At 59.0% G+C, this 19,388-nt stretch overlaps 9 protein-coding genes and 1 non-coding gene across 10 annotated transcripts; 5 read left to right on the top strand and 5 right to left on the bottom strand.

The window, feature by feature from the left end:
* Positions 1-176: 176 nt before the first annotated feature.
* On the top strand, positions 177-1,061 carry PSEUBRA_000051 (DnaJ; the record flags this gene model as incomplete). Its single annotated transcript, XM_059464402.1, has 1 exon — positions 177-1,061. One exon carries the CDS (start codon positions 177-179, stop codon positions 1,059-1,061), a length of 885 nt encoding a protein of 294 aa, XP_059320936.1.
* A 375-nt stretch (positions 1,062-1,436) lies between these two features.
* Positions 1,437-2,378, top strand: PSEUBRA_000050 (uncharacterized protein; the record flags this gene model as incomplete). Its single annotated transcript, XM_016435710.1, has 1 exon — positions 1,437-2,378. The coding sequence occupies one exon, from the start codon at positions 1,437-1,439 to the stop codon at positions 2,376-2,378; it is 942 nt and encodes a 313-aa protein (XP_016294666.1).
* Positions 2,379-3,209: 831 nt separating this feature from the next.
* On the top strand, positions 3,210-4,874 carry PSEUBRA_000049 (Pyridine nucleotide-disulfide oxidoreductase, NAD-binding domain protein; the record flags this gene model as incomplete). Its single annotated transcript, XM_016435705.1, has 1 exon — positions 3,210-4,874. One exon carries the CDS (start codon positions 3,210-3,212, stop codon positions 4,872-4,874), a length of 1,665 nt encoding a protein of 554 aa, XP_016294665.1.
* A 772-nt stretch (positions 4,875-5,646) lies between these two features.
* PSEUBRA_000048 (Dimeric alpha-beta barrel) lies at positions 5,647-6,282 on the top strand (the record flags this gene model as incomplete). The annotated part of the gene is made up of 1 exon (XM_016435701.1): positions 5,647-6,282. One exon carries the CDS (start codon positions 5,647-5,649, stop codon positions 6,280-6,282), a length of 636 nt encoding a protein of 211 aa, XP_016294664.1.
* Positions 6,283-6,933: 651 nt separating this feature from the next.
* On the bottom strand, positions 6,934-7,800 carry PSEUBRA_000047 (Flavinator of succinate dehydrogenase; the record flags this gene model as incomplete). Its single annotated transcript, XM_016435694.1, has 2 exons — positions 6,934-7,098; positions 7,282-7,800. 2 exons carry the CDS (start codon positions 7,798-7,800, stop codon positions 6,934-6,936), a joined length of 684 nt encoding a protein of 227 aa, XP_016294663.1.
* Positions 7,801-8,398: 598 nt separating this feature from the next.
* PSEUBRA_000046 (Major facilitator superfamily) lies at positions 8,399-10,186 on the bottom strand (the record flags this gene model as incomplete). Its single annotated transcript, XM_016435689.1, has 1 exon — positions 8,399-10,186. One exon carries the CDS (start codon positions 10,184-10,186, stop codon positions 8,399-8,401), a length of 1,788 nt encoding a protein of 595 aa, XP_016294662.1.
* Positions 10,187-11,953: 1,767 nt separating this feature from the next.
* PSEUBRA_000045 (Zn(2)-C6 fungal-type DNA-binding domain protein) lies at positions 11,954-15,607 on the bottom strand (the record flags this gene model as incomplete). Its single annotated transcript, XM_059464381.1, has 1 exon — positions 11,954-15,607. One exon carries the CDS (start codon positions 15,605-15,607, stop codon positions 11,954-11,956), a length of 3,654 nt encoding a protein of 1,217 aa, XP_059320935.1.
* A 559-nt stretch (positions 15,608-16,166) lies between these two features.
* On the bottom strand, positions 16,167-16,727 carry PSEUBRA_000044 (uncharacterized protein; the record flags this gene model as incomplete). Its single annotated transcript, XM_016435690.1, has 2 exons — positions 16,167-16,513; positions 16,619-16,727. The coding sequence occupies 2 exons, from the start codon at positions 16,725-16,727 to the stop codon at positions 16,167-16,169; spliced, it is 456 nt and encodes a 151-aa protein (XP_016294660.1).
* Positions 16,728-17,013: 286 nt separating this feature from the next.
* PSEUBRA_000043 (Cystinosin/ERS1p repeat) lies at positions 17,014-18,549 on the bottom strand (the record flags this gene model as incomplete). Its single annotated transcript, XM_016435683.1, has 1 exon — positions 17,014-18,549. One exon carries the CDS (start codon positions 18,547-18,549, stop codon positions 17,014-17,016), a length of 1,536 nt encoding a protein of 511 aa, XP_016294659.1.
* Positions 18,550-19,105: 556 nt separating this feature from the next.
* PSEUBRA_006424 lies at positions 19,106-19,190 on the top strand. Its single transcript is given in 2 exon segments — positions 19,106-19,142; positions 19,155-19,190. It is a non-coding gene; the product is annotated as a tRNA-Ala (tRNA).
* Positions 19,191-19,388: the final 198 nt, after the last annotated feature.

The raw sequence follows: 19,388 nt of genomic DNA, 5'->3' as shown, positions 1-19,388 counted from the left end.
ATCAGGATGAGGTGGAGTAAAATTAAGTTGGAGCCAGACTCGCCCCACTTTCACGCAGCTGCATGGACCCTTCCTCTGAGTCCATCACATCGACGTGCGCTGACCTGCTTTCTCCTCCAGCCCTTTTGGGTCTCACAGGCGAGTCTTGAGCTTGCTTGATTGGAATCGAAGGCAACATGACCGGGCGCGCACCACCACCGCCCGGTCCACCCCCAGGCCCGCCTCCAGGGCCGCCTCCAGGGCCGCCGCCACCACCACCGCCAGGGACAAGACCGATAGCACCGACCAGCGAGCACAGCAACGGCGTGAGCGCATCGGTCTCATCTCACCACAGTGTCAATGGTGGGTCAAGGCCCGAGAATGTAGCGTCGGATCGTTTGCCGACGCAGCGGGACGAAGCAACGGTCAGCGGTGCGCCAGCAACATCAGCAGCCGACGAAAAGCGAGCATTTGCACTCGAGCGCACGTCTTTGCTACAGCAGCTCGAAATCGATCGTATACTCAGCGCTTTTCGCCTCAACCCGTATGACGTCCTCGAGGTACCGCTGGAAGCAGACGACAAGGAAATCAACAAGATCTACCGCAGGAAGTCGCTTCTCATCCATCCTGACAAGGTCAAGCACGAGAGGGCGGTAGAAGCATTCGACTTGCTCAAGAAGGCATCTTCGCACCTCCTCGACCAAGACAAACGCAAGACGCTGGACGAGACCGTACTGGACGCCAGACTGATGGTGCTCAAGGAGCTCAATTTGCCCTTTGCCACGAGCTACGATGATGCGCGTCTAGCCAATCTCACACCGAGCTGGGACGAGCGCGTTCGCAAGGCGACCAAGGAGCTGATGGTGGACGACGAGCTGCGGCGAAGGAAAGCGATACGAATACAGCATCAAGCTGAGGGAGAAGCACAAAAAAGGAAGGAGCAAGCCATAGAAGAACGAAAGCGCAAGGCAGATCACGATGCTGCGTGGGAGCAGACCCGCGATCATCGCGTCGCTGACTGGAGAGCGTTTCAAAAGGGCGGCAAGAAGAAGAAGAAGAGCGACGCGAATGTTCTCGGTTGATCGTCGCCTCAGAATGCAGTTCGAGACCTTTCGAGCGTAGATGATACGACATCTGATCAGTGAAAGCAGCAACCATGCTCACCATCCCGAGATTGGCCACATTTGAGATGCTGGAGATGCAAGTAGCCCGGACAGATTCGTTCGAGGCAAGAAGAATCGAGCGAACAGCGGCTCGTCGTGTGAAATTCGCCGAGGGTCGTTCCGCGGCCTTGTGTTGTTATTTTTGGCCACATGCCTCCACAAAGCATGGATCACAGCCTCAAACAGAGACTCCGCTCGAGGTTGGAGATATGAGTGCTCATGAAAGGGAAGCCGTCAAGGTCAACAGACAACCATCATCTTTGATAACGCTCACACTGGCATAGACGTACGGACATGCCCAACGTCACCTTTATCAACGACACGCAGGTGCCGCTGCACATCTGCCTCAAGCAGGTGTCGCCGCTTCACTATGCCAACGCTGTGCCGCCCAACGGCGGAACTGCCACCATGCACACAGGTCGCGTCTGGTTCACCATCCAAGCTCGCATCGACCGAGGCGACAACAGCTACGACAAGTTTCAAACCTATGCGCCCATCGCTGCCATCACCATTGGCGTTCTTTCCGTCGCTTCCGGGGCGATCTACTTTGCAGGAGCAGCTGCGGCAGCTGGGGGCACTGTGGCCGCCGCCTCAGCGGTAGCCGCACGCATTACTGCTGCAGTTGCGACCCATACACCCACAGCAAAACGGCTGCTCAAGTACGCGACCAAGGGTCAGGCAGTCGCCAAGATCGGGCAAGTCGTGGGAATCGGAGGTGGAGCGCTGGCTGGCGCAAAGGGGGCAGGTGGCAAGCCGAAACCGGTGGAGAAGCAGATCCAGGAGAAGGCGGCGGAGGCATCCAAGTCGGCGCTCAAGAAGCTCTTGCAAGGCAGCGTGCTCAGCTCGGCAGGGTGGTATATCGACCGAGACCGCACCATTCGCATCACGGGCGGACCAAATGCATCCATCACCGATGGCCTGCTTGTCATCGAGACCGACACCACCATTCCTTTCACTCTGGTAGATGAGACCGGCAAGACGGTCGCTGTAGGCAATGAAGCAGGCGGAGAGCCTGTACCTCCAAACCCGACCGAGGGAGACGATCTCGACGATACAGAGGACGCGGCTCGGCTGAACCCTGCGCCCGGCGAGTCGATTGCGATGGGAATTGGATCGGCTACGGCGGCTGCAGCTGCCTCGGGAGGTGCGCCCGTCTTGCAAGCCGAGGGAGCGCAACAGGAAAAGACCAAGGATGGCTTCTGGATGCGCACTTTCAAAGGCGGCGACAAGCATTGACGATGCTCTCACGTCCTGCATATGATACCCATAAAGCGTAAACAAGCCATATACATACTGTAATTGAGTTCTACGAACAACGCCGATAGACCATCACCTGGGCTTGTGATGGCCGCATCCTCTCAACGATGTTAAGGGCAATGGTGTTGCGTGTTAGACTGTCGCGTGCTCTGAACAACAAATGCGCGCTCCTGGATTGGTCAGAATTCGAGAAGTCGATGCTCGAGGATCTGCAGAGCTGTCTTTGATGAAATGCAGGGTGCAGGACGGCGATGACGCAGGCTGTAGAAGCACGTTGGAGGTTGTCGTTCCGAAGTGGAGGAAAAGGCGCTCTCTCCGCTCGGCAAGTCGCCGACGATGGTGTTGTTTCCCTCAGTCTCGACGCTGACTGAGCTCAAGCATAGATGCGATCGGGTTCTCCGAGCTTGTCGTAAGCAGCTGCGCGAGAGCGTGGGAAAGGGTCGAGGGAGGTGTGTGAAGCAGCGAGAGGAGATGCTGCCGTGACAAGCTCGGTGAGACTTTGATGCGATCCCCACAGCTGCTGCAGATTACACGATCCACGTTGGCTGCACAGACACGAACGGCATTGCTCCTCAATCACATCATCACCCTCTGTCGGCTGCTCCGTCTTTCTATCCCACCTATATCATCCTCCGCGCCCCTCACCGCCTAGGACTCAGCCGCCCGCCGCCCGCTTATATGCATCTGCTGCTTCGACAACACACTCTGTTGTTGACCACCACCGCTCGCGCTGCACTCTCGTCTTCCCAGTCGCGACTCCTTCCCTCAACCCGACTTGCTACCGCATCCTTCACCACCTCCATCCTCGCCATGTCTGAACAACGTGTTCGCGTCGGCAGCGCCAAGGACGTCGGCCAGGGCAAGCTCAAGGAGTTCACCTTTGCCGGCGAGGGCGACGACGCCGTCAAGGTGCTCATCTCCAACGTCAAGGGTCAGCTGCACGCGACCTCGTCCAAGTGCACCCACTATGGTGCTCCTCTCGCCAACGGCGTGCTGACGGGTGATGGCCGCATCATCTGCCCCTGGCACGGCGCGTGCTTCCACGCCAAGAACGGCGAGATCGAGGACGCACCCGCTCTCGACAGCCTGCTCAGCCTTAAGCTCGAGGTGGAAGGCGACGATCTCTACGTCACTGCGGACCCGGAGAAGCTCAAGGGCAAGCCGGGTGTCGCTCCTAGCTGCAAGGGCGGTGCATCGAGCGTCAAGAAGGGCAAGGGCGTCGTCATCGTCGGTGGCGGCGCGGGAGCCATCAACTGCGTCGAAGAGCTCCGCAAGAGCGGTTACCAAGGAAGCATCACCATCGTCTCCAACGAACAAGCCATCATCGACCGCACCAAGCTCAGCAAGGCTCTTATCGCCGATGCGGACAAGGTGACGTGGCGCTCCAAGTCGCACCTCACCAACGTGCTCGCCGTCGAGCTGCAGAACTCGACCGTGACCAAGGTGGATGCAGACGCCAAGTCAGTGACGCTGGAGAACGGCGAAATGATCGAGTATGAGAAGCTCGTGCTGGCTACGGGTGGTACGCCCAAGCGCATCCCCATTCCGGGGTCCGACTTCAAGAACGTGCTCGTGCTGCGACAGATCAGCGACACCAAGGCGATCAACGAGGCGGTCGGCAACGAGGACGGTGACGAGTCCAAGAAGAGCAAGAACGTCGTCGTCATCGGTTCGAGCTTCATCGGCATGGAAGCGGCCATTGCGCTCACCAAGCGTGCCAACGTCGCCGTGGTTGGAATGGAAAAGGTGCCGTTCGAGCGCGTGCTCGGCCAAGAGGTCGGTCAGGGTCTCATGCAGGCTCAGATCAAGAACGGGCTCAAGTTCCACATGGAAGCTGGCGTCGAGCGCATCGAGGGGGACAAGTCGTCCGGCCCCACGTCGGTGGTCATCAAGAACAGCCAGGGTCAGGAAGAGTCGATTCCCGCCGACGTCGTCATTCTCGGCGTCGGTGTTGCGCCCGCCACGGGCTTCCTCAAGGACTCGGGCTTCACGCTCGAGAAGGACGGCGGTATTGCGGTCGACTCCAAGCTTCGCGTTCAAGGTCAGCAGGACATCTTTGCGATTGGCGATATCGCCGCTGCTCCCACCCGTGCCTCAGCCCACAGCCGAATCGAGCATTGGAACGTCGCCTCGAACCAGGGCCGCGCCGTCGCCAAGACCCTCGCCGGCACCGAAACCGACTACGATAAGGTGGCCATCTTCTGGTCGGCGCTCGGCTCGCAGCTGCGCTACTGCGGCAGTGGCGGCCCTCAGTTCGACAATGTCTACGTCGATGGCAAGGTGGAGGACCTCAAGTTTGCCGCCTACTACGCCAAGGGCGACGAGGTGGTTGCAGTGGCCACGATGGGGGTCGATCCGCTGATGGTGCAGAGCAGCGAGCTGATCCGCGTCGGCGCGATGCCCAAGTTGTCCGAGATCAAGAAGGGTAAGGATCCCTTGGAGGTGGACCTGTCGTCGCTTTCGGCCAAGATGTAGACGGGCCCTCAGAGCAGTACTAGACACCATTTCAATGCTCAGTCGTATGCGTTCTTTGAAGAAGTGTGAAGGGGATTCAAGGGGAGTCGCAAAAGCAGGTCCGTGGATATAAGCGGTGCGCGGCTGGGTCAAGGAGCGCACCACCAGTTTGAGCTAGTGCGGGTATCGCCGTGCTCGGCTCGCTGTTCGAGGCATGGTGCCTACGGCATGATGCTTCTGCGGCCGCGGAGAACACTAACCACCGTATGCGAGATGAAAGGAACCCCTCGTGATCAGTCACGAAGAAACGTCACAACAACGTCACCTGCGGCCAGGGGCGATTGCAAGCGAGGTGCTGTCAACGAGCGGCGGGCGATAGGCAGCTCCGTGGAGAAAATCTACAGCCGGCAGCAGAAGGCGTGATTTTCAAGCGCCGCGCGGTTGGGCGGGAAGAAATCGGTTTTCCTTATCAGTTTGCGAGCAAGGCCAATCGCAAAGTGGGGCCCAGAACTCGGCTGTGGCCCATTTTTCTTCTTGACCCCACAGAACGCGGACCGAGTTGAAAAAGATTGCAACCCCGCGCCGCCTGTGCTGCTGACAGAGATGATGGTGTGATAGCGGCTGCAGCTGCAGGTCGTGTGGGATCGTGGCGTCGGTAATCTTTTTTTCACACAGTCAGCCTTTTCAGCCTTCCTCTTTGTGATCTATAATAGACTCGATCCTGCTCAGCTTTAGTCCCCTTCCCACTGCATACCATCACCTCCCCTATCGAAATCGACAGCAAGCACCAACGATGTCGCTCCTTCGCGCAACGACCTCGGCCCTCCGCACGACATGCGGCAGGCGCGCCTTTTCCACCAGCTCCATCCCCCGTCTCGCCGCAGCAGCCACCTCCTCCGCGGGTCCGTGGTCCGACCGACCCGCGACACCACGTCTCAACCGCTACCTCGTCGTTGCCGAGGACCACGCGGACACAGGCGCCAACGCCCGCCGCTTCGAGGTCCGCGAGCGTCATCTCGAGCATGCCCAGTCCGGCAAGCGCGCCGGCCGCATCGAGCTCGGCGGCGCCCTCCTCCGCAAAGACTTTCACGAGATCGACCAGGACGTAGGCCCCGGCCCGCACATGGCCGGCAGCGTCCTCGTCGTCCTCGCCGAAAGCATCGACGATGTTCGCGAAAGGGTGATGAAGGACGAATACGTGCAGGGAAACGTATGGGATGTCGAGAGGATCAAGATCTATCCCTTCCTCCAAGCGCCACTGGTCAAGGTTGAGGATGGATTGGTAGAGGAGGGCCAGGAGAGGGTGGAGAAGGATGCAAATGCGACACTGGGTCAGTTGCGACAGGATTTGGCCGCGGGGAAGGGGCCCAAGATCGTTACGTTGGGCGCGTTGAGGAGGATGCACCAGGCGGTGTTCCGGTCAGAGTAAGGAGATAGGCGGCATGTCGACCGCGCCGCAGCCATGATCTCGAAGGCGTTGGCACTGAGCTCAGCTTGGCTCGCAGTCCGGTCAGCCGAAATTTCGCAGCAGCAACCCCAAAGCCCCCAGGGCTCAGAGCGCAGCAGACACGATCGAACGGCGCTCGCCGCTGCAGAACCTCCATCCATGCCAACCCGTATATACCCCTGCTTCGATAAGATCGGCCGCACACCATCTCAAAAGAGAGCGCTCTGCGACCATCTCGCACCGCTCCCCTCCGTCCCGGCGCAGCCACCGTCCCTGCGCCACGTTGACGACATTCCGATTTCAGTTTCGGTCTTCATGCCTGGGTTACGTAGCGGTCGCCTTGCGTTCGAGTCACACAGAGCGTGGCCCGCTGTCGTGCACGAGCTCCGAACTCCCAGCTTCCGTTTGGGTCTTCACAGTTGTCTCTTTAGTCTCATCTTTGACAGCGGGTCACATGGGCATGAAATGCTGTCAATTGTCCACCATGCTTCACATCCAGTCTGTGTCGCGCCCTCGCATTCCGATGAGATCCATCCCTCACAAGTCGTCTCAACCACATGTCTCTATCGCATCTTCGGTCGCCTGACTTTGCACTTGGGAGGAAGGACACATATCGTCTTTTCATAAGAATGGCTAGAGCTCGGGCATCCAGCGAACGGCCTTCTCCTCGTTCCTCGTGTGCACGATCAATCGGTGTCCGAGCTTGCCTTCGGTCTTGAAGCTGTCGGCCCATCTTTCAGGGATGGGCTTGCGCTGGGTGCACCAGTAAAAGATGTCCCAGTCGGGTTCGTCGAGGAGCTGCCACGTCCAAGAATCGGAGGGAAGAGGGTCAGTGGGGGTGCTCTCCATGTTCTTCGTGGAGGAGGATCCTTGAGGTTCGGAACGGGGATGTGAGGGAGGGAGAGGGGGCGGGTGGGGATCAAGCGATGGGGATGAAGAGAAGGGGGAAGGTGCAGAAAGAAGTAGGAGCAGGCTACGTACTCTATCGAACTCATCAAGCTCCTCCATGGGCAAATTCTTCAGCTCCTTCTTGGCGAACGTGCTGAGCAGCAGATCCGTCTCGAGCGTGCCTCGTTTCCTGCACTGGTACACCAACCTCGCCACCTTCGTGTCCCGATCCTCATCTTCCCTACCAGGGACACGCATGGGTGCATCGACGCCATCGAGCGTCTGACGGTCGGAGGCGAGGTTGAGTCCCGCCCATTTGCTTTGGGGACCGGATTCAGGGCCGGAGTTGGCGTTGTTCAGGTCGACCACATCGGGGCTGAACGGCAGTGGGTAGGGATCCGAGAGCTGAGCATCGGGTGCGGTGCCAGAGGGGCCAGAAGCGTTGTTGGTCGTCTGATTCGGTCCTGATGGACCTTGGTCCTCGTTACCCCTCGGTGCTTTTGGGAGGATCGCGGAGCTATGCAGTGTGCGAGGCGCGGCGATGCGCAGAGTGGGAGCGCGCGTGGCCGCCACCGTGCGACGCAGGGTACTCGTCGCAAGTCGAAGAGTCATGTTGTCGATCCTGATGAGTGTAAGGATGAGGAGAGCAGTAAGAAAGGAATCGAGGAAGGGAAGAAGAGATGTCGGCAGTCGGAAGCCACCGGCGAGACACCAAAATCTCCACTTGAGCCAACTCAAAGCCAATTTTAGAGCTCGTATGACACAACCCGACAAGGACAGGGTCCGGATGATGTAAAAGCGTTTCGACACCTTACATAAGCGCGTTCCGCTCGGCGTTGCGAGGCTTGCCCAGCACCCTTGTGAGCCGACCACCTTCGCTCGCATGTGCGCGTGATGCAAACGGACGCGAGCAAGGGGTTGTTCCGCGTTGCGTTGAGGCTGAGGAAGACCGGCAGCAAGCGCCGTCCGTTGGCAGCTGCGCAGCTGCGTCGCGCGCAAACGCAGGCCTGCCTCAGTCTGGCACGCCACGATAGCGAACCGGACCACAAACAGAAGAGTCGATTGAGGTACTGCAGTGTTCATTGTCTGTGCTAGTGTTACATGTGATGTCTATGCAAAGGGGGTGGAATGATTAGGCGTGGGATGAAGTGCGGGACGTGGGGTCTATGCAAGTGTATGAGATCGTGGCCGTCGTCAATTGACGTCAACATCATCGAGCACTGCCGTCAGACGAGCCGGAAGAGACCGAGTGGTGCCTCGGTGTAGGAGCCGCGGTGCTGGCTCCGAGGTCGAGGCTGCTGCGCTCGGTGCGGGTGGGCTTCTCCTGATCGTGACTCTCGCTTCCGGTGTGGGCCTTCTCGAGATCGTCCTCGTCCGAGACGGCCTTCTTCTGCTGCTGCGTCGACGCCGACATGGACTCCAACATCTTCTTGGCCTCGGCGGCGTACTTGCAGTTCTCGCGGATCTTGCCGCCGTACTTGTAGAAGACGAAGGGGAAGGGCAAGCAGATGAGCGCGAGCAGGCCGCCGATCGCAGGACCCCAGTGAATGCCGTTCCTCCCGCCAATCGAGTACATGTTCGAGGTGAACAGCGGGAACGCGAAGCCAAAGAGCGAACGGATGACGCTGTTCGCCGCCAGCACCGATGCTGCGTAAACGAGATAGGCGTCGGTGAGGTAGTTCATGACACTCAGGAAGATGAGCACCATACCGAACCCGAAGGGTGCGGAACCAACAATGGGAGCGATCCAGGGCAGATCTGGGCTGTCGGTGGCGGCGAAGATGGCGAGACCGATGACGATCGAGACGGCGCCGATCATGGCGGGCACAAGGCGCACCTCGGGTGGCGCAACGCCGTTGTGCTTGTCGACGATGCGGACGTAGCGAGGGTTCTCGTAGAAGATGATCCAGGAAAGCGCAAAGAGCATGCCCACCAGAACACCGAGGAAGGCAAGACCGCCGACACCGGGGGTCCATCCACGGTAGCGCTGGAAGACGATGGGGAAGGCACCGAAGAGCGAGTAGAGGATGCCGTAGATGATGGCGATGTAGATGGAGAGGAGCATGACGATGGGCTCGTAGATGAGCAACAACCAGGGTCGACCGAGAGCCACCTTGAACTGGGTCTTGAGACGGAGGTCGCGACCCTTGTCGAGCTTGCAGATGTAGTGCTTGCCGGTGACCTCGGCGAGCTTCTGTGCACGCCATCGAAGAAGAACAGGCGCGTAGGTTTCGGGCATGCTGATGGCGCCAAGGACGGTGATGACGGCAGCAAAGATGGCGAGGAAGCCGATGACCCACTTCCAGCCCGCGTTCTCGCCGAGGAAGCCGCCGATGATGGGGCCGAGGGCGGGACCGAGGAAGGGGGCACTGGCAAAGATGGCCATAGCGAGACCACGTTGCTTAGCGCCAAACATGTCGGCGAGCGTACCGCCAGTGTTGACCAGAGGACTGGAACCGAAGAAGCCGGCGAGGAAACGGAAGATGAGGAGCGACTCGATGTTGGGCGAGGCGACCGTGACGGCCTGCCACATGGTGAAGACGGCGTAGGTGAAGATGAAGAGGTTGCGTCGGCCGACCACCTCGGAGAAGGGCGCCCAGAAGAGAGGTCCAAAGGCGAATCCAAGTACGAAAAGGGAGACGCCGAGCGTGACGATGATGTCTCTCGAAGGGTGGAACTGCTCGTGGATCGAGGCGACGGCGCCCGAGTAGGCGCTAGAGGCGAGGGCTACCGAGAGGGTTGCGATGGCGACCTGGATGGTCTGCGTCCACTTGTAGACCTGCGACCATGTCTGCGGGTTTTCTGCATCTTTCGGGAGCCATTCGACGAGGTATGGGTCTTCACGCGTGCCGGAACCTTGGTAGCGGTGCGCCAAGATCTCGCTGAAGGGGGTCGAGTAGAGTCGGTATGGCGTCTTTTTGAGCGTGTGCTGGTCTGGGTCGGCCACTGCCTGAGGAAGGTCAGAGGGCGACTGTGTTGCTGAGAGACCTGACGACATTGTCGAAGCCAGAGACGGAGCAAGGGGAAGACAAGAGGAGAGTTGGCTGAGATGTAGTTGTGGTGGACAAGAGCGAAGTGAGACGGAGCAATCTTTTATGTAGTCATGGACTTAGGACAGCTGGGCGTGGCCGTGGCAAGAAGAAAGTGGCGTGCGTGTGACGACGGATGTCAGAGAAAAGGGTAAGGTGACGAAGATAGGAGAGGGTCGCACCGAGCGCCGAAGCAGTGGGAGGATCGTGCAGAAGCAGCAAGGCACCATTCAGGTCGGCTTGCGCAAGGGCGAAACTGAGGCGCAGCGACTAACAATGGTCATGGTTCTTGACACAAGGCCTTTTGTGTGACCGTCGACGAATCTCCGCGGAGGCTTCTTCGCTGGCCAAAGATGCAACGGCTGAACTCGAGCCATGTCTCACAGCCTATCACACCACATCACAGCGCCAAACTGTCGACGCCGAGGGAGGAGGATCAACCTCGCATCGAGCAAATTCGCGCTGTGCTGACCCTTTTGCTCGACTCGAACTGTCAGCCGTCATGACCAAAAACAGCAAAAACGCGCCAAATTGGATCAAGTAGCCGAATTTGCCGACTCGTCGGTCAAGCTGGTCCTCGTCTAGCCCTTTGTCCGTCTCACGTGGACTTGTCTTCGTCGCTTGTCGCAGTCGAATGAGCTTTCTAGTCTCTTGCATCTGATCTTTGAAGGTATCTTGGTGGTGCAAAGAGCGATGTGATGGAGGGAAGCGGCCTTTCTCGTTGATGATGGGCTGCAAGCGGTAAGCTAGCACCGTCGCTTAAGGTGTGAGTTGATTGCCGGTGCCGAATTTGTCAAAGCTGCTGACGCTTTCTTTTGCAAATCGTCGGAGATTCAATTTCAAAGGGGTTCGAGTGTTTGACGTTTGACTGGAATTTCGCACCGGATTGGCTCTTCCGGTCGAACTTGGGCCGTCACATATAGCCGGTCTTCCATTGTCCAGCCGCCCGGTAGAACTGTTCGAGCGTCATCTTCTCCCCTGCCGCCATGTTTCGACCACGTCGGACAAGCGTGACGCGCGACGGGCCTGCATCGCCTCATGGATGGCCTGGACGCAAGACAGATGCGCAATGGAACACGGAAGTCAATGGATGCGCCAACACAGGCAGGCACCGCAAAGATTACATTGCCGGATCCCTGTTGCGGTTGTGACGCACAAGGCTCGGGTTCCATCCCAAGGGAACTGTTCCATGAAGCGATGCAGGGTCAAAGAGCGAGATCCGAGCACTGACGTCTGCGATCGATTACATTGTGGTACACCTTCCTCCGCGGCCATGACTGCGGCGCTTAGCGCTTGCCCTTTCCTGCCGAACGACGGTCATGGCGAGCAGGGCAGTGTGAGTCCGAGGGCCCTGCATCCCCGTTTCGGTTGGTCTCTGTCAGCATCATCCGTATTCGCTGGCACCACACTGACTTACTGCGACCCTGTCGTCTGAGAGCATTGGTCGCTGCAGCTGATGGTTTGCTGTCACCCGTCTCCGTGGAGTTCGACTTCGCGAATAGAGCCACGCTGTTCCAAGCGACCTGCGCAGCTGCCATCCGGCTGCGAGTCTCGGTTTAAGTTCCCGGGCCTCACTCCGGACCTCGCTAGCTTCCTCGTGGTCGATGGGAGCCGGCGGTACAGACGCAGCCCCTTCATGTGCACCCCAGTTCGCTGGGTCATCCTTAAACTGCGTGTTGAGTCGCTTGCATGCATTGCTCCGTGGCAATTCCCTTCATTCGATGATGCCAAGCTATCTACAGAAATGGCATGTCCAGTCCAGCGGCAGCAAGGTCGGTCAGTGCGTCATCTAGCCACATCTTCGTTAGCAGATCCTCCTCCCCTACTCCGCGTGAAACATCGCCGCTCATCAGCCCTTGAACCTGCCCCTGGTAGCTTCCGCTCTGCCTTGCGGGAAGCGACATACCTGCCGCTGGACTCGCGTTCGAGGTGGACGATCCATTCAAAGCCTGGGCTACGGGGTCGCTCGTGCTCGTCCGTGAGGCGGCGTGCAGTCCAGGCGTCGCTGTCTCTTGCTGGACCGGCAGCAGTGACGACTGGCCCCCATTCGCCCACGACGTCAACGGATGGTGCGATGTTGGAGGCGCAAGCGTCGAGGTCTGATCGTCGAGCCATTTGAGGAATAGCTGAGGATCCACTTCTCCAGGCAGAATGTCGGCGGTGCTCCACCAAGACCCTGAGCCACCTGCGATGCCTTGTGCCGATGGCAGCGATGCAGCAGTCCACTCGACTCCGGTCGGGGTGTTCCAGGTAGCACTGCCCGCCGAAAGGCCATTGTGGCGCGAGCCCTCGGATGATGGGACAAAAGTCGGTGTGGCGACTGCAGCACGCAGAGGCATCGCTGCATAGCTTTCTGTGGATCGATCTGTGATACAAGTCTGACCGTGCTGATTGGCTGTGCTTGCAGTCATGCCACTGAAAGGGGCGCCCGCGTCGAATGCAGCTGGCTCGGTCGTAGTCGTTGCGGCATCCACTGTGACGGGGTATCGATTCCGAGTCCCTGCAGCAGCCCCTGCAGCCTGCACATCCATCGCACGTGCTGTCTTGTCGGCATCAATGCGATGCATATCGGCTGAGACCATAGGGCCCCCTTCCCGCTGCGAAGTGCTCCGGTTGCGCGACTTGCTCCGTGCCCGGGCGGTACCGTTGCTTGCCGTCCTCGTATTGGCATCTGTTAACACCAACTGCTTGGCCAATTGGCGCAGGTACATGGAGTAGCGATTTGCCAGATGCACGCCGTCCGGGGCAGCGCGTTCCAAGGCCGTGATCACTTGCTGCAGTGACTGTGCGCACCGTTTGAGCGGCAGGATCACATCCGACACGGCCGTGGCTTTGACGCAGAATACCGTCGCCATGACCAGCAGCAGAAACCATCTCGCCGGCGCGCACATCATCGACTCGAGTTCCACGGTGAGGATGCGGATCAGACTCTGCGCTGCTGCCAGTGCTTCTCGCACAAACGGATATGCTGGATGCGTCGAGAAGCTGACGGTATACGACGCCGATGCAGAAGCGGTCGCGTTGGCGCCTGCTCTGCCCAGCCTGCCTTTCGAGCCGATCTCGGCCGCTTCCGATGCACGATACTGCCGGTGATTGCGCAACGTCCGCAGACTGCGCTTGACCGAGTCGAGCGCGATCCCGTTGGCATAGAGTCGCGCGTAGTGATACTCGACACGGACGCGGAGCGAGGTCATGTCTCGTGTGGGTTCGATGCGCGGCTGCGTCCAGTTGGCCCAGTTGTCGAGGTCGTCCCGGATCGACTTGAGCGCTGGAACGAAGTCCTCGTCCTCCAACAGTCGCTCCGTGACCGCCTTGGATCGGTACAGGTTCTCGCATGTACGAAAGACGATCTGCAGCAGCTCTGCATGAGCACGGAAGGCAATCCACGCGCGGTTTGAGCCGGATGGAAAGCCGACCTCGCTGCTGTTGCTGATGTCCGCATTGAGTAGGAAGGGATGCGTGCGGTCACGAACGAGGTTCATGAAAGGAGCCGCCAGTCCGGGACTGGAGATCCTGCGACCCAATCGAACCGAGAGGTGGCAGTCGGCGTGCACACTCGACATCCAGACGCGCATTCTGCGCTCCGCATTTCGTCTCGAAGCCACGTTGCGACTCGAGATGCCGCTGTACGTGGCGTCGTTGTGCAGGTCGAGTCGTTCTGCCAGTCGAAGGGCGGTCCCTGTCAGCATCCAGGCAGTGTCGTCGAACTTTTCTGACTCTCGCATGTCGGCTTGTCGTGGCTTTTGCGACGGTTTCGCTCCAGACCGCTTTGATCTGCCCCGCTGCGGCAGTAATCCTTCGTGATCCAGTCTTGAGTCGGCGCCTCTGGCTCTGGCGATGGCTGGGATTGTAGTGGAAGCACCGTCCGCTTCCTCGTCGGCCTCCGAGTCGCGACCGTCCCCGTCATCGATGTCTTCTTCCGAGTCCTCCGAATCCGAGCTGGCGTCGGGCGAGGTGCGTCGATCGTGCAAGTCCAACGTCGCCCACTCGCTGAGGATGAGCAACGCTTCGATGGTGCCAATCGTGTGTGAAGCGGGCAAGAAGAACGAGCGGCTGATCTTCTCCTGTGTCCATTTCGAGATTTTGCGATGGAAGGTGTCGACGGCGGTGACATGAGCATTGTGATTGGCGACGTCGTAGCGCGATGCGACAGAGAGCATCGCACCGAGCAAGATGGGTTCTCGGCAGACCAGCTCGGACAACGCTTCAGGTGACTTGTCGAGAAGGTGAGGCGAGCAGTGTGGAGCGAAAGAGTGCATCTGGCGGATGAAGAAGTTGAGGAAGTAGCGAGCCTCGCTTCGCTTGATCAGCTTGAGGCGGACTGGCTCAAACTTGCTCCAGCCGTAGTTATGCTTGAGTGGTGGTGGCGTCACTGGTCGGTAGATAGAGGCAATCGCTGATCGTGGCACAGAGCCAGCATTTCCACGAAGGCCGGATGTCGACGGGGAAGTTGCGATCGCCCCTGACGAAGCTGCTTGCTCCGCTGCTCGACTATCTGCAAGCGAGGCAAGCCCGTCGTGGCTGCCTGGGAGTCCTCCTTCCATGGTTTCGACGCTAGCGTCGTCCTGCCTGCGATTGGCGCGTTCGTCGGCCTCGTTTATTGCCTCTCGAGAGTCCGCTGCGACGCCTGCCAGCACCCGAAGAGCATCTTTGCTATGCTGCAGACCCGCGTCAGCATACTGCTGCAGAGAGTCCAATCGTGAGACCCGACCGAGCGGCTCTCCATTGCTATCCGCAGAGGGGCTCGCAGACCGAGTGGATGTGTGTGCGTCAAAGGCGTGATCATCCGCGGGCTCTGCCATAGCGTCAGAGCGTCCGGATGGCTCAGAGTCATTCGACAGCTTTCTACGCTTGCTATGCTCGCGCGCCCCATCATGGCGGTTGAGACCGTAGATCATGCCGATGCTCGGCGCATCTTCAGGGTCGAGTGCAGAGACGGGCACATCGTGTCGAGCCGAGTGCAGCCTCAGAGCGGAGGCAGGCAGCGACGCAAGAGCCGCGCCAGCGAGCGCGTCGATGGCGGAAGAGGCTGTGCTATGCTCATCGTCCTCATTCGCGTCGAATGCGGATGACGTGCGGGGGTTTTTGGCCAGGTGGTGGGCACCGAAGGCCTGAGAGCGGGACGACCGTGCCTTTGGACCGCGTCCACGGGTCGACATGGTGAAGAGGCACGGACGCAGCTCGCGTCTACATCGTGCACACGGTGGCTCTGACGGTGCGGCTAGATCACCGAGCTCGCACTTAACTTTCTTGGTGCGGCATCCATCGCAGGCCTTGAAAGAGCGTTGAAAGTCCTTTTTGGCCGATCCACCGTCGGCGTCCTGAGCGCCGGAGGCGGAAGCAGGTGATTGGGATGGAGAAGGCGCCAAAGCACCGGCAAATGCGCTCATGATCGGTATGTCACGTAGAAGAGGAGAGTACCATTGCTTGAAAAGCCGTTGGGCGGCGGCGTTGATCGATAATGTGCGGAGGAGTGGGGGATGTGAGAGGTGACTGCCTGCCTCGATGAGCCTGAACTATGCATCAACGCGTGCTTCGGCAAGGTCCGTTGGGAAGCTATCGACGGACAAGAGCCTTTCTGGCGATATGAAGGCAAAGATGAGCGAGTGTCGAGATCGATCGTCGAGAGCTTGGGTGTATGCGGCTGTGTGTCGCGGTCAAGGTGGTGGAGAGGAGCTCAGGGTCACGTTTAGGCGCAGCAAGGGTTCAAGCGCCTTCGGCTTTTGACGGTTATTTGCCAGCAACCCTTACGCCTAATCAGAGGTCCTCCAGCATCTTTTCACTCGGAGTCTATCATTCTGGTCTGCAACGAAGGACTGCGCCATTAGATTGAGCCACAAAGGAGGGTGTCTGTCTTGATATGCAGCAAGGACCAGCTTGAGCATGACGCCAGAGGAACGGAGTGAACGGAGTGTCGACCATGCGGGAAGCTCCAGAGTCACAGCTAGGTTAATACCACTGAGCAGGGGTGCCATAACTGATGAGCGGTTTCAACGGTCTCTCTTGGACCTTGCAGTCGAACGATGCAGGTCGCATCTGGTCGCCAGCGCCAACAAAGCCATCAGGGTGCATGGCATCCCACGACTGCTGCATGACACGCTCCTGCTCGGCCACCTTCTCGCACGCGTGGTGCTCCGTCGCTCGCATGCCAACAACACTGATCCCGACGAGTCCCAGCAGAGCGGCACCCACAGCACCTGCTATGACACGCTTGTCTTCAAAGAAACCGACTGCTTTGTAGCCGCCGCGTCCGACATCTCGGACGGCTTCGAGCTGGCGTGGCACGAGATGTGTCTCTGTTGTGCCGGAGAGCAAGTCGTTGTTTACATCGGAGAGTCAGTACCAATCAACAGAGCTGGGCCACGAGAGTATCCTTGGGCGGCGGCGGAAGGTCTACTCACGGGGCTCGTCTCTGATTCTTTCGCCTTCTTGCGTATGTACAATCGGATGCGCTCGAGCAGAGAAGTGAGCCATGAGCGTGGCAAAGAGAAGGAAGAGATGCGGTCGCATGATCGTCGTCGTGCTCGTGTTTGTCGCCTGGTCGATGGTAAGGAGGGACGACGATCAAGGGGAGCAGGTGCTGCGCTTTCGTGCCAGCTCATCTTCCAATCAGACCCGGATGAGATGAAGCAAAGCAAAATGGCTGCAGTATGTGCACGCAGGCAACCTCGGCCCACTCAGCCGGGTCTCAATGCAAAGACAATGTCAGATGAAAGATGAAATTGTATGTGGGATGTTGTCGTCGGCCAACACTGCGAGGTGGCCGTTTGCGCGTCATAATATACAGAAGAGTCGCTCAGAGAGCGATGGGAGCCAGCGGGCGGCCGTAGTCATCGATACCGGCACGTCGCTGTCGGATCCGCCACGCCACACAGAGCACCAGCAGCACCAGCTGCAAAACACCCGTGAGCACGTAGGCGGCCAGCGAAGACCAGTCGGTTCCTGGCTGCAGCGCGAGCGAGTAGACAAAGACGGCGCTTCCAGGCACCTGCAAGCACATCATGGGGATGCTCAAGCTTCCTACCAGCCTCGTGCGCGCAGTGTAGACAATCTGCGGCAGATACTGACCGGCAGCGAGGACGGTCGCTGAACTGCCGAGGAAGGCGGCCCATCGCGAGACGAGCAGGCGCGAAGAGGGACGGCTCATGGCAACGGCCGACCTGTTGCTGACAGCGCGCGTCCAGCTGGAAAGAACCGAGACTTCCTCTGGTGGTGGGAAGGACTTGGGAGGGAGCGAACTGACGAGCAACAGAGTAATGGCGCTGATGAAGATGAAATGGATCAAGACCACCCAGGCAAGCGAGAGCGACAGACTCCACTCTTCGGTGCGACGCTTGCGAGTGCGAACGGCCCTCTGGTTTGTCTTTGCTCGTCGTTGCCGTTCGATCCTTCGCATGCCTCGAGGTGCGTTGGAGAGAAGACCTCGTCCGTTGGAGGTGGATCCTTGGCGACCGGGGACGGTAGCGTTGCCCGAGCCGGGCGCTTTCCACATGGGCCGGAAGGCAGGGACGAGGCGGGTGAAGGCGCTGCTGCTAGCATCCCATGCGAGAGAAATGGCAGAGTGGTCGCCCGAATGAGCCTGAGCTTCTGGATCATGATCGTGGATGTTCTCTTCCTCCTCTGCATCGTTGTCGGAGGAGTCGTCGTCGGCGGCTTGGATAGGAGCAGCGGCGTAGTTTTGAGCAATGTGGCTATCGACAGAATCGAGATCCGAGTTGCCCGAGCCCACCGACGAGGTATCATCGGTCGGAGCGCCCGAGAGGCCGCCGGTGGCGTTAGCAGGCGCGGTCAATCTGCCAGCATCGTCGGTGTTTGAGTTGGAAGGCGGAGCCTGTCGACCTGCGGCGGCTTTGCGTGCGGCGTTGCGAGCCCGTGTACGGACACGGCGGTCCTGCTGATCTCGGTCTGGCAGGGTGATGGCGCGTTCGTACTTTTGTTCTGCTGGATAGTAAACGAGGAAGAGCACAAAGACGCTAGCAAACATGATCCATTGCAAGCCCACTTGCAGGATGCCGAGAAGCGACTCGGCACATTCTAGGCTAGGCAAGGAAGGGCAGCATCGGACGATCCCCCATTGAAGTGCGACGACGTTGAGGAAGCTGGATGCGCTTGAAGTGGCGCCAAGAAGCAGGAACCACGGTGAGAAGCCCTGGGACGACTTGTTGCGGATGATGCGGACGATCTGTGGCAGATACGAGACGACGAGACCAACGCACAAGAAGGTGGAAAGGTAAACGGCGACGGGATCGTGATGGATGTGGCAGGTATCGTCGTCGTGGATGCTAGTGTCGAGGGTAGTATTGGCCCACATGGACGACAGAGTCGTCTGCATCTTGATGCGATGTCGTCGACGACTGCCTGTCTGTGTTGAAAGGGAAGGGAGGTGGTGGCTAGGGTTGAAGAGGTGGTGGTGTCGATCAAGCCTGGAACTGTGGTCGCGCTGTTGATATGAATGAGATCGTCTGCCGAAATTCAGATGCCGCCATTGTGGTCTGTCGCCATTCTCAGAGCCGTCCGCTTTGCTCGTGCACGCTCACAAAATCGCATCCCTGAGACCCTGATTGGCACTCCTGTAGCATTCCGTAGGTCAAAAATCTTCAGAGCTTGCAATCGTGAGCAGCGAGACCCCAAAGCAAAGCATCTGCCATCGCTTTGACCTGCGCAGGAAGCTCAGACCACCCCCGGATGGATCGCCACGCACAGAACGCAGGCATCTACCGGTCTGGCTGGCACCATGCTCGCATGTTGATCGACGTCTTTGCACCTGCTTAGCCATCCCGCGGGTTTTGGCGGGTCGGCCAACTCGCTTTCGCCTCGGCACGTGTGCTTGTTCAAGGGGGACTGCATATTAGAGTATATATGCAATAGCAGGATTAGCTCTTCATCTCGGGGGTTTAGCTCAGTTGGTAGAGCGTTCGCTTAGCACCATGTCTAAATTGCGAAAGGTCGCGTGTTCGACTCATGCAGTCTCCATTTCCCTTTCCTTTTTGGTTCTCTGACTTACCTTTTTGCACTCGGCCTCTTGACCGGAGAATCTTCTGCTCAAGCTCGGCTGAACCTTGTGACCATGCTGCCATGGCTAAACCCTTGTCATCTGTCAAAGAAAAATTTGGGCCAAAGACGAACAACAACGAGACACACGAGCCTCGACTATGCTCTCTCTCTTGACCA

This window comes from Kalmanozyma brasiliensis (assembly GCF_000497045.1).
Source record: "Kalmanozyma brasiliensis GHG001 unplaced genomic scaffold PSEUBRA_SCAF1, whole genome shotgun sequence".
In the NCBI taxonomy this organism is placed as follows: Eukaryota; Fungi; Basidiomycota; class Ustilaginomycetes; order Ustilaginales; genus Kalmanozyma; species Kalmanozyma brasiliensis.
Note: the sequence above shows the minus strand (reverse complement) of the source record. Positions and strands in the feature narration are given on the sequence as shown.